Source organism: Harpia harpyja, chromosome 3 (assembly GCF_026419915.1).
Source record: "Harpia harpyja isolate bHarHar1 chromosome 3, bHarHar1 primary haplotype, whole genome shotgun sequence".
In the NCBI taxonomy this organism is placed as follows: domain Eukaryota; kingdom Metazoa; phylum Chordata; class Aves; order Accipitriformes; family Accipitridae; genus Harpia; species Harpia harpyja.
Window position 1 is genome coordinate 11983893 of NC_068942.1, and position 13673 is coordinate 11997565.

General features: G+C 40.0%; 1 protein-coding gene across 1 annotated transcript in view; it reads right to left on the bottom strand.

Annotated features, from left to right (window-relative positions):
• Positions 1-13673, bottom strand: part of LIN28B (lin-28 homolog B) — a 92106-nt gene that overhangs the window by 34993 nt on the left and 43440 nt on the right. The window contains exon 3 of the mRNA XM_052781429.1: positions 7846-8030. Within this exon, the coding sequence (XP_052637389.1) occupies positions 7846-8030 (185 nt within the window). The remainder of the gene's footprint in view (positions 1-7845; positions 8031-13673) is intronic.

The following is a 13673-nucleotide window of genomic DNA, read 5'->3' on the forward strand; positions in this document are numbered from 1 at the left end:
GAAACGCTCAGAAAACACGAGAAGACATCCGATTAAAGAAAAATATTCTGCATTCCAAAACCAGTGCATTTACTTAAGAAACCCATCTGCTGTGCAGGGACAGCTTTACTTTACATGAGGCTGCATAAAACGACACCTTCCTACTCACTTCATCTGTTCCTTGTACATTTTCAGAATTGTATCTACTTTAGCATCAAATTTGGATTTATTATAAACACTATGAAAAATTTGGGGCCTATCTCTTCTTAACTGTACACGCATATAAACAGATACCAAAGACAACTTTATTCAGGCTCTACTCTCTTCTTAATACAAGCTTGTAATGAAGAAAATTAGGCTTGGATATCACTTGGTGGTATCACTGCCAGCAGTTTCCCAGGTCTTGCTTTAGCACAGAAATTTGCATTCACTTGAAGCACATGAATAGCCCTATCAGAAGGCACATCTGATGGAAAGGAAGCACACGGTTTTGCGTGTTTTGTTGATTTGTACACCTAAGTGCAAAGCCCAATTCCCGCCCGCACCTGAGCGAGCAGGCTGAAACACCGCACGGTCTTGCAAATTCACCAGCAACACAGGATCCGAAAAAAGCCCTTACTTTCAAGTTGCCTTGTGATGAAATTGGTAGTTAAATCATGCAAAACTAGAAAACGGCCTTTCAAATGGACGAGGAATTGCCTGTATTACCACCCAGCACACTACAGCGTGCCGGGGTACCCCCAAAATAACTCTAACTGACCTCGGTTTCAGAAGCAGCGCAGCTGTTATGGGATCAAATTGAGCTTTGTAGCCTGCATCTAACTATGGGCACTCGGCTTTGCAAATTAAACAATGTTCTCTACATTTAAAATTTGGAATGGGATTTCTTCCATGTCTTCTGAAAGACAAAACCTTTTATTCTGATAATATACATATTGTTATGCACAACTGTAACCATTTCTATACCTAGCTCCAACATTCAAGTACTGATCTTTCAGTTCTGCATCCTGGCTCCTGACTGTTAGAGCTATGGAAATAGGCAGGAAGAGAAATCCATTATCTCTTGAGGAAGGCAACTCCCGATGCTGTGGGCTGGATCTGGGGGTAGAAGCTAGGCCAGCCATGGCTTGCTGTCTTCTGAGAGGTGACGCTTTCCTGCTTGTGCTCTCACTCTGGGGCACTTATTCTATCGTAGCTCTATACCTGGCATTTCCAGAAGACTGAAGTTTAGCTACACCCTAGGCTGGAGATGGAATCATGCCAAATAGTGTATGGTCCATAGATATTGGGCACTATACACACCAGTCAGTGGCAGTTGTTTTGTCTTTCCTCCCTTAAGACACCTTCCTTTCATCTTTTCGTGAAGAAAATACTTGGTCTTGGAGATCTGATTCTATTCTCATCAGGCTGCACAGACCAAGTCCTGGAAGCACACCATGTGTTTGGTATGCAGGAAGGCTGTGGCTGCTAAGCTCCCTTAAACACAGATGGATGATGTAGATTTTAACAAGGGCTGTCTAATGAATATATGCAGTAATACTTTTCAGAGGCTTCTAACATAGACTTGGATGGGTCTGCACAAAGACGACGAAAGATTAACCCGCTGCCCTAGAGATCCATCTCCAAGCCAGCTTGCCAGCTTTCAAGCCTCCGATCCACAGCACCAAGTGGCAGCTATTTTTAAGTTACCTATTTTTTAACCATATTAATAAAGCCCTCTGGTTTTATCCCACTCTTGGAAAACCCTGAACTGTTGCTAAACCTTCCAAGAAGTTGTCAGTCAGAAAAAAAGAACAAGTGTGGAAAACTTTGTCCCTAATAATTGCAGGCCAGCAAAGACAGAACCTTCTTGAAGTACTGAAGTAGTGCAAAGCTCTCAGGCTTTTTGTTTTTTTGCTGCTGCCTTTTTTTTTTTTAAATGTAGCAGCATTCTGCTGCTCCTGTTTTGAACAGTTCATACTAGTTTAGTGGCTTCTTATGGCACAGTCAGCAAATATCAATAATAAGACCATGTAAGAGAGCACATCTCAGACTGTGTTGATCCCCATTGTCTAAGTGTGCAAATTACTAACTGTATAAAACTCTGCACAAATAATCTCAAATTTTGCTTGAGGATCCAAGAGGAAGTTGCACCCAGCAACTCAGTACTTAACACATCATCTAATTGCCTTTTGCAGATTAGTGTTGATACTGAGGAAATGCCTAAACCACCAATTGCCAGAGATGGAAAGCTATAACTCCCTATTTCTTACAGTCTCTCCTTAAACACATGCTCCTGTTGGAAAGAGGACAGTAGGCCAGAGGGACCTCATTTCACATGGCAGTTTTCATGTAAGAGAACAAAACTATGGTTCTTTGCAGTGCGTAAGCCTAAGAGGGGTCTCAAACATCACTGGAAAGAGAAACTGAACACCCAACAGAATCACTGTGAAGCAGGAAAAAAGCCAACAGCCAAGAAAATGCCCTATGCTTGAAAAATGGGAAAAGCAAGAATGAAAACTGGAAAGAAAGGAATTCTTACCATCTAAAACCAGGTGAAAGAGTCAGGGAGAAGGAGGAGGTGTTCACGTTTTAATTTCTTAAACACCACCCTTGAGTAACATCCTTTTGCAAGGCTGTATTTTTAAGAAGTCTGTGTAAAAGCCATGCAACTTCTGCATTACTTCTGTGCCAGCTTCCTCTTTAGAAAATGGCAGAACTGTGAATGCGATCTACCTTGGAGATGAGTAGGAAAATTCAACCCTTTGACAGTGACATCCTGACACCATTTTGTGCCAAAGGCTACAACTCCCCGAACTTTTTATCTGTTTCTCTGGTCGGCTGGGCACTCTCACTTTGTCTGCCCCCCTGTTTCACCCCGGTGCTGTTCAGCACCTGCCCAAAGCAGGTCCCCAGGGCTGGCTGAGGGCAGGAGCGGACGTGCCCCCTGCATCGTACCTGTGTGCGGTGACCACTAGCCTGGTTTTGCCTCCCAGCTCTTGCGTGAAGGGACTCTGACAGGCTTTCTCCATCCACCTCCACCCCATCTGTCTGTTAAGCACGTACGAGCTTCTCCCATTTCGGTACTACTTCAGGGCTTCTCCTTCCCAGCCCGTACCACTCCCATTATCCATGTCTCCTTCAGAAAAATCTGCTCGGCTCGAGCCATAGGAGGCTTTCCTATGAAAATTCAACTATACATTTGAGTGCAATTCAGTCAGTAGAGATGGAGTTGATATAATCTCAACTTTGAAGTGACTTTGTATCACGTAACTTTGCTGTCCTAAACTAGCTCTCCTAGTCCTGTTAAGTTCAATCCAAATGTCCTCCACAGCACTCCACCATCCCATCATCTCTGCCTGCATCACACCAGTTTAGTGGCTGTTTGTGCAGATCACGAGCTTTTAAAGAAGACTTGTAAGATTTTCTTATTATAGTCTGACTTCAGATCATCTGTAGAATGTCTCCAGATATTAAAGCACTTTTCTGACTCAGACACAAACTAATTTTAAGTGACAGTTCATCAGGGAAGTATTACATTATTTAATTACAGCCCCCCTTCCCTAAGCGGCTGTATTTCCACCCAATTGGTGGTTTAGAAATATGTTTTTCTTAATTTTAAAATTATTCTTTTGACCATGTCCAAGAGTTACTGGCAAACACCATTTATTACATCTTAACACAAAACCACTTCTTTTCTAGTTGTCTCTCCTTCGTAGATGTCTACATCGGAAAAAGGTTTTTGAAGTGTTACATCGATGCTGCAGTGCTCATTACTGTTTAGCCAACTGAGCTAGAAATACACAGCTATTTCACTAGCCATATTCCCATGACATAATTCACCATCACCCTTTATCCAGTGGCAATGCTTCATTAAGCTCCCTCATTTCCAGCAGCTCCCAACTCCCTCCCTCATAGTTTACTTGCAGGGCTGTGCTATAAACCACGTCAGTGAAAAGTTTCATGTCAAACCCAAAATCTCACAACATACTGCTTATTTATTACATGTTTAAATCCAAACCACTTACTGATACAGGTCACCCGTGCTAGAAGGCTTCCCTGCCACAAGTGTGATGTTAGCAGAGGGTAGCATAGGACTGAAATATCATAAATTAGAACTGGGAGATGGAGCTGTACCCTTAATTATTTCTTCCTTGCCCCTTCCTTCTTGCTTTACTTTATTGCTTCCATTTTGGTGTAAATACTTCAAAACCAAAAAAGAAAAAAAACCATTGTCATCCTCCCCATCCCCCCTGAAATGTTCCATGTGAAGCAAGTGCCAAGATGAGCAGATGCAGCACTACAGACACTCTGCTGAAAAAGTATCCAACTTTGAGCCCCTACTAGGAGTATTTACAGATACTGGATAATACATCTAGGTCCCAAAGATAACTCTAGCTTCTAGTCCTGTGAGCATCACGCATCTTCTTTGTTAATATTGTGCCAAAGGTCTGTAGGTCAAATTTATTTAAATATACCCTGCACTAAAGAACATTTTCCCAGCTATATAAATTTATAAAAATAATCTTAAATAAAAATTACAACTGATAAAATGGTCCTTTACCCGGTTTCATTTTAGGTCACATACAAACACTGGGAGTGTTTAATTAAAAAAAAAAAAAAAAAAAAAGGCGCATAATTTTTTTTCCTTCCTTTTCCCTCCTCCAAACTTCATTGAGATGGTAGGCTAGGTTCTGATTTCATTTATTCTACTCTAAATCAAGATTTCACAGACTTGTCTACAAGTTACTGAGCAGATGATTAAGGTGTGAATTCAGAGTACTTTATCTTTTTCTGCATCAGCTCCCTGAGGTCATTCCTAGAGAGCAGCATAGCATGCTTTTGCATCAGCTCAGTGTCAAAGTTGAGCAAAACACACTGTGTTCGGCATGTGTTAAGAGCTCCTACGAAGGGAGCTGCAACCTGCCGCAGTGTAACGCGTTGCAAATTTATCCCCTGGTTTACTGCGGTAGAGACCAGCCCTGCCAGTGCATCTCTGCCATAAAACACCACTTCTGAACCCAGCACTTGTCAGATGCAAATCCCAGCTGAGACTCATTTAGAAACCTCCCCTCTAGCCCACATTACTCTAGACACTGTGAAAAAATACATACATAAGACACACGGATATTACAATAGCTTTAAGTAAGGTCTGGGAACCTAAAGCCTGCATGCTGCTTATAGCCACAGCTTCATTTCACATGGACCACAAAAGACTTTCCCTTCCTCATACTGGCATGCGCTAACATGCTGGCTGAGAAAGATGCTGAAGTGGCCAATATCACTGACAACAATTACAAACGCTTCCCACCTATGTTATAAAATTAATGTGGCCCACAGTAATGCTGAAGGGGAAATATTATCATAACAAGGTCCCCACAGCAACAACACTCTGCAAATTACAGAGACATTGAGTCTATTGTGGAAGCCCCACAAAATCTACCAACAAGCATCAATATTGGTAACCTCAGTGTCATGACTTTTTTTCTCCCTCTCTGTACATATTGCTGCTTTTCCCTTTCTTTTTCCCACCTTTGCTATTTCTAACTCCTTCTGTCAGTCTTTCCTTCTGCCTTAATACACCATTAATAGAGAAATGGGATCCTTGTAAAAGATGCACTGAGGCTGGGCCCTCACACTGTTACACTAATAACATAGAAAAGAGATGAACACAAGAAGTTGGAATTAGCTTTCATAAATGGAGGCAGTTCTCACAGTACAACAGCAATCTTTAAAAAAATTTCCACTACGCATGTTGGAAACGCACTTTTTTATTGGCTAGGCCTTCAATCAAAACTAATTTTCCTTCAAGGAAAGGCACTGCTCCTCACTGAGTGGTAATGTCAATGCTACTTCAAACATTTCAAATTTCAGACTTTTTTGGTGTCTTATGACTTAAGCGTAAGAATTTTGAGATAGAAGTGGGTAGATGTTTTTGCCCACATTTTCATATTCAAATTCAATTTAATTTTGAATTTTTCCTTCTTTAAAGGCAAGCGAACATTAAAGAGTACACTGTCTCATAGATCACCCCTCCACACTGTTTTTCAGGGTATATCTGTTCAATTTTTTCTATGCTTTAGCTATGAAAAAACATCACTGAAAGTAGGATTCATCTCACCTAACTAAATTTAGAGACTTATAAGGGAAGTATCTACAGCATTGGAGCTAGGGTCCCTTTGTAGCCCCTGAAGAAAAACAGCCACAAGGCAAGATTCATCCCCAATATTTTAGATGCTTCCCTAGGATGAGATGAATTGCACTCTGAAAGTACTGCTTCCTCTGCATTGACTACACTGTGCACTGTAGATATCTGTATTTGTTCAAATCCCTGCCTCCTTCAATATGAAGTTTTTCCTGTCTACTTACAACCTGTCCCTTTAAATTTCAAGGTTTTTGAAGCAAGTCTTCCTTCATATACATTCGCAACAAACAGAACAACAGTATCATGACTGCATGACTGGCCTTTATGTTCTGCCATAGTATGAAACATCAATAACAATGGTAATGCTAATACCCTAAACAGATTAGTAATTACAGTCCATGGAGAACCAATGGTTTAAATAAGAACTATATTGGAAGCCTAGCTCAAAAAAACCCCGAACAAACCAGAAAAAAACCCCAAGATTTTTCACAGCCATTGCATGCAACAGAGCTCTGAAAGGCCAGATATGGTGAGCAATCAAAAAGAAAGCTTTGTCCGGCTTACAAAGTCTCTCCTTGTTGTGGTGATGGACTCTGATCTGTTACAGCAGCAATAAATTTTGTTCATGGCCTTTAGCTTTTACAAAGAAGGTGAAAGAGGGACAACTATCATGTTGTCTCCAGTCCTTAATTAAAAAAAAAGAAAAAAAAGACAGAGGGGGAAAAAAAAAAAGCCTTTTAACAGAGGTGGGGACAAGTGGAGTTCATCTATAGCCAGCAAAGGCTTCCGATCCCTGGGATACACTGCCTTTCCAGGTGACCCCCTCTTTCCCAAGCTACTCTTTGCTTCAGAATTTGCAATGGAAGAGAGCCACCTCTCAGTCATGCCATACATCAAATGCTGCAGGTAAAACTTGGCTATTTGGATATTCTTACTAGGATCCTTCACAAACTACGTATTCCTCTTGATTTCAGTCATTACAGCTACTGGGCTGGGCAATGCCATGAGGAAAAAAAGAGAGATTCACCTAAGTACAAGAGCTTTTGGGCAGGAAGGCTGTCCTTGGGGAACTAGGTACAGGTGGCTTTGCAGTGAAGAGGATTACAGAATTTCTTCAAGCCATCAGAGGCAGAAAGTAAAGTAAAACAGTGCAAGTCAGACTGCTGCACATGTGTATAAAGAAGTGCAGCTCTCAAGACTAACCTGAAATTTGTAAAATATTATTACAACAGTTCTTCAGACCACCAGGCATTACAACCTTTGGAAACACCTGATACTCTCTTCACTAAGTAAAAATATAATTGATCAAATTATGTACATCTCAACCCTGACTGCACCACCTACACTTTCTTCTACATAAAACTACTGATGTACAATTTAAAACCCCACTGCACACAATAGTCTCTTTAGCATACACAATACTCACCTAAACATGACATTATTTCACCTGCATTCAGACTGACCTCTCAGTCTAATAGCAATATTTTAAAAATACTATTACATTCCTTTGTAGGCTCCCTCTAATTCAATAAAATCTTATCAGGTAAAACCAATCAAGTGGGTAATTTATGTAGTTGTATAGGTACAGCCTAGTAAGTTTAATCAAATTACTGGGCTACATGTAAAAGTCAAATTTACATAGAAGGGTTTCCTTTCACAAATTAATAAATGCTGAAAACATAATTTCAAGAAAAACTTGCAAAGAAAAAAAAAGGTGGGGAATAGCAAAGTAAGGTAATTACCTATCTCCCTTTGGTTTTCTTTTTTGTACTGTCTTCCCTTTGGGTCGTCTTTCACTTCCTAAACAGGGGCTCCCACCAGGGCCTGTTACCCGTATTGATTCAAGGCCTTTGGAAGATTTCTTAAAAGTAAATTCCACTGGTTCTCCTTCTTTTAGGCTTCTAAATCCTTCCATGTAAAGCTTGCTCTGTAAATAGGAAAAATATTCTTGGTTACCATTGCCTTAAAAACAATATTTACATTCACAATCAACAGGACAAATTATCCTGTCTACTATCCTAGAACACATACAGGTTGAGTAACAGTTTCCTCTGCATGAACTATAGCAGAAGATACTACAAATTATAGTCCTGGATACACTGAAAACACTATTCAACACTAAACAAGAACCTCTTTTCAGTATCAGCAAAACTGAAATAACATTTTCCTTTTCTGTGATGAATGCTATAGAGTAAGAAGCAGAGAAAATGCTGTATTCTTAACCCCCCTGTCTAACAGGCATCAGGAACTGGAAAGGCTTTTCTAACAAAATGGAAAGAGAACAAATGTTCACCTCAGAGCTAATTCGTTTGTGATCAAAATTATCATATTTTGTATTCCTTGTATCTGGGACATGGCTCTTCTGCTCTGAAAATGAATCAAAGATACAATGAGCATGAGAGGCAGGAGGAAGGAACTCTGAACAAAGTCCACTGAAATACGCAATTCAAATATCCCTAGTGAGCTGCTAAATTTCTGTTCACTACCTCAAAAATCTTATCTAGTTAGCATGATTTAGGTATGGATTTGTATTTTCATTCACAGAAAAGGAAATTATTATCACCAGGGCAAGTGAAATAAATACCGATAGATCTTTTGATATTACACTGTAGCGGCAAAAGCTTCGACAAGCTAAAGTCAACAGGAGCTCACCATTGATTTTGATGCAATGAAAATTTTTGTCTCAATTCCTAATAAATTATGTACAATACTGAGTCTATATCCCAGGACAAATCTGATGAATCAAACTTATATGAAATGATCATCAAGTTAACTGAGACTTTTTTGGGGGGAGGGAAGATAAAATATTAGATACTGGTTGCACTAAACATTAATTTTAGAAGTTACACATTACATGAATGAGATCAGTTGGACTCACAGAGAATATTACAAAACCCATCAATTTGCAAACACTTGTAGTTTTTGCAGAAGAGTTATGAAACACGTTTTCTTCCTTTGCTCATGAACTCTTCACAGCAAAGAGAAAAATGTATCCTGACTGATTCTTACCCCGTTCTCCAGCATTCATTTGGCAGAACCATGGAGTCAAGACAGGAATCTTCACTGCGGGTGCCATCCCATGCAGTCATATGTCAAAAAGAGCCGAGCGACACTCAACTCTGTAAGTCACATCTACTACCCGACAAGTGCAACCAGGGAACACGTTCGAATCAGATGGCAATCCCCGATATGGGCTCCCTGTAATCATGGTATGGGAGGTCTGCAGCACCAAGACACTATTTTAGCAGAGCACAAGAACTGACACCTACAGAGTTCATAGTTGTACACAAAAAGGGAGCTGGTCTCTTCACAAGGATGCATGGAGAACAGGACAGGAGGCAACAGGCTTGAGCTGCTTCAGGGGAAACTCCATCCAGACACTAGGAGAAGTTGCTCACTATGATAAGAATTAAACAGAGAAGCCCAGAGAAGCAGTATAGTTCCCTTTGCTGGAAATAGCTAATGCTCAGCTTAACAGGGCACTGAACAACCTAATCCAAGGCCCTGTTTTTGGTGAAAGGTTGGACTAGACGATCTCCAGAAGTCCATTCAAACCTAGACTTTTCTGTGCTTCAGCTGTCTTAATCCAGAACTGAATCACACCCAGCGAGACTGGAAAACAGGATTCCAGTTCCTGGTTCTGCAGGAGAGTTACCTCGGGGGACCTGTGTCACTTAACTTCTCCCTGTCTTTCTAAAAAGGGACACCACTGCAAAGTCCATTTCCCACAGCACTAACAGACTAAGTTAAAAATTATAAAATAATTGGGAATATTTATTTTAATGAAGCTGTGTGAGAGCACTCACACCTCTGCTTCCAGAAACCCCAAGTACCGGACCAGCTGAGTTCTCACAGTCTACCCAGCAGCAACCATTCATAATGAACAAGACACTACTGATGCCAGTCTGACCGAGGGACTCAGTTGCTTATGATTTTTCCAGCAGCCAAAAGTAAGCAATAACATGGCTCCACTGGTCAGGATGAAGGCTGTTTTTGCTTAGCCAGTTGTGCAGCTCTAGTACACATGGCTCTCCCACCAAATGTTGTAACAGTGCGAAGCATGAGACAAACAGTTGACTTTCTAGGTGAGAGGTTGAGCACTATTTAAAAAGGGGGGGGACGGGACAGGATGACAACAGTATGGGGGCACACACACAACACATGAAAGAATAAATATATAATATCTGTTCCCTGAATCATAAGCTTGGCTGTTTTTTTAAATGAAAATATAAGGTATGAAAAAAGAAATATGCAAATTTTCTCACTAATACAACTGGAAGACAGTAATTCTATATAAACCAATGAAACAAACCACCCCGTAAGGCAATATTATTTCAAGCAAGCCCTTCACTTTGAAATGTCTGTATAGCAGCAAGGGGATCTTCGTCACAATGAAGAAACATCCAAGTTCAGAATACATCCAAAGACGACACCACCCCCATTAACTGAAACAACAGATTCTGCCTGTGGCGTGAATCCATCCCCAGGTCCATCCTCACCTCTTCAGTCTTCAGCAGCCACCAAGGAAAATCTTGTTAAAAGGAAAGAACTGAACAACATGTATTTTGTCCCAAACTAATTAATAAATTAGTTCCATAAATGTTCCAAAACTAGACAATCATGACAACACAGATAGGTGCTAATCACAAGGGGAACCTCAAGCAGATAAACATAAGCCCTTATTTCTCAGCAATACTGAACACAGCATGGATGCTTTTGTCTTTTTGTTTAATTACAACTTAATGAAGAGATAGTTAAGTCTCAGCAAGACTTATGCGTTTTTCCTTTCTGAGTTTCACTGTTATAAAACAAATGCCAAAAGGTTGACATCTGATATGCACATAACAATATGTCTTCTACTTTACTTCAAACGAGAGAAATACTTATTTAAAACGCAATCTAAACCAGGACATTATTAGTACTCTAAAATGTTTTTATTTTTCTCATTTAACTTCTGGCAACAGAACTTTTATTTCCAAACAAAGCACTATATTTACAAGAGGAATTTTTTAATGTATTTAAAAGCCAAAGTAATGGAACAATTATGCTTTCATAAATCACGTTATGCAGGTGTACATTTTTTTGCATGTTTGTTTTTTCAAGCACTTTTAACAACAGAAAATGCTGAAAAAACCCACTCCAAATGACTTGCACAGTACTCTCCTTGAATACACCTCAACAGCTTTTCAATGTTATAGATGGATTTGGTGCCGTCTGACTTACTGTGCAAATGTATACTACGCTGTCAGCCAGCTCATGGTGAGATCCTCTGAGGGTGTAATAACAATTCAAAACCATAGTGAAAAAATGGCATTTGGAAACCAGCAAAACAAATCTAAAACCTGAATCCCTCTTAACTTGTCTGAAGAGTTGGACAAAAAATGTCTGTAAAGTTGATAATTTAATGTTGAAAGACCTAGCTCAGTATTTTCCTCACATTACTTAAACAAATAAAACCCACACAATTAAAAGCAGCCAAAGTTTCAAGTCAGTGAACCATTTCTAGAGCCCTGAATGGGGTGTATGGGCACACCGCCAATGAACAAAGGGAAAAAACTTAAAAGCAACATGCTTTTCCTCCTTTCTCTCTTTTTCAGCTGTCAGAGACTGCTGTTATTTTTACCAGCAGTCAATACAGTGATTTCAGACTAGTGCTTTTTTCTTTTTAACTTGACAAGGCCATTTCTTTTTTCTTTTAGGTATCCTATTATTGCTTTGTATTTCAGCCTATAATGTAAAGTCTCACACATCTCTGTCACAAGCAACAGCTTGGTCCAAAATGTTGGCAATTTTGTAAGAGTATTAGCAACAACAAAAAATAACAGTGGAAAAAGCCATGATCACAAGTTCTTGGAAAGCATTCCCTACTATGAAACAAAACTTGAAACATAACAAATAAAAACTATATTAGCAAGATGGTCCCAAAGAAAAGTACCATTTCCTGGGCAGTGTCAGGCAGTGCTTGCAACTCTCACTGGGCTCTACAAAAGAAAGGAAGTTTGGAATTAAGGCTCATTACAGGGGCCTGATCACCTCTGATACACGTGCATTACTTTTATTAACGTGTGGGATGGGAAGGGACAACAGGGTCCCCGTAAGCACCACCTCACAACTTTGCCATTTCTAGTCAGGGCTGTGAACAACTGCTGTCACAGACATTAAATTCTTTAGAGGAGGGGCTGTCACAGACATTAAATTCTTTAGGGGGGGGAAGTTATTCAGTGGTGTTCTGCTTAGATTGTTTATTTTCTGTATCTCTCATTTCTGCCCCTTTTTATCTAGTGATTGATTGATTGCTCGGTACAATGACCAGATGCCACCAGTATGCCAGGTTTCCCAAAGTAAGAAAATGGTTTTCCGTCCAAAATTATCTACAATTAAATCCAGACATGAAGGAAAGCATATCCTGAAGCTCAACCGCACAGATCATTAGAAATTCTCTCCAAAACACTCTCATGCAGTTCTGTCAAAACCCAGCAACCTTTGAGTAAAGCAAGAGTACAGAGTAAGAGGATACAAAAGTAAAACAATTTACACTGGATCTGTACTAGTGCGCTTACCTGCATTAGGTCAAAAACAGAATTTAACTGTTGTATACTGCAAATGTTAAGGGAAGCGCTGCAAAGGAGTATCAGTTCCATGACACAAGTCCTGCTGCAAGGACTTTTGCTGTCCACCAAAAGTACACTTTAGGAGCTTTGTGAAGATCATGTATTTTTGCAGGCAGAATACTAAAACAAATAAAAAATCTACTACAATGAACAACAGCCTCTCCAAGAGCAATGCATAGCTCTGCTGCCCTAACACAGAATTCAAAGGCCAGGCACCCACAGACAACTTGCCATTGCTCCCGCTGACCTCAAGGGCTTTTTCCTGCTCCTAGAGGCTTATCTTGCACCCAATCTGGCACTTCTCCGTCCTCCCCATAAGCCAATTTAACTCACTAATCTGACAGGAAACAAACTCACTTTAAAAGGGGGGGGGGATAAGAGGAAGAGGAAACGGGGATAGATTTTTGTTTTTCTAGTGAGCTAAGTCTGTTCACAGAAAGGTTCAACGATCTCCAGGGCACACACATTGGAAATGGCAACTTTTGAGATGAGAATGTGTTCCTTAATATTTTATGTAAAAAAGAAAAATCTACAGTGTTACAATTTTTTTTAAAAGCTCAACATAATACAAATTAACTTTAAAAATAAAGCTATAAACCACTTTATTTCTCAAAGATTTGCGCTTCAGCTTTTAGGCAATGAAGAGCCATGTACGCTACCTGTATACAACACTGATTAGTTAGGGTGAGCTATTGCAAGTAACTTTACAGTGGGGAAAGAACTGGTACATAGGCAGTAACAGCAATGCAGCTGGTACACTGCAATTCCACATCCTTATTTACTTGGAATTTGTTTCTGTCTTGAATTTCCACTTCAGCCATAGTCATGTTCATAACCTTGTTTCCATTCATCATACTGTCGCTGTCCCCACACTGTTACTCTTCTTACTGAGAAGGTATTTATTTAGCTTTTGAACAAAAGGCACTCTCTAACTCAAAACCACCCTCCCTATATAACAG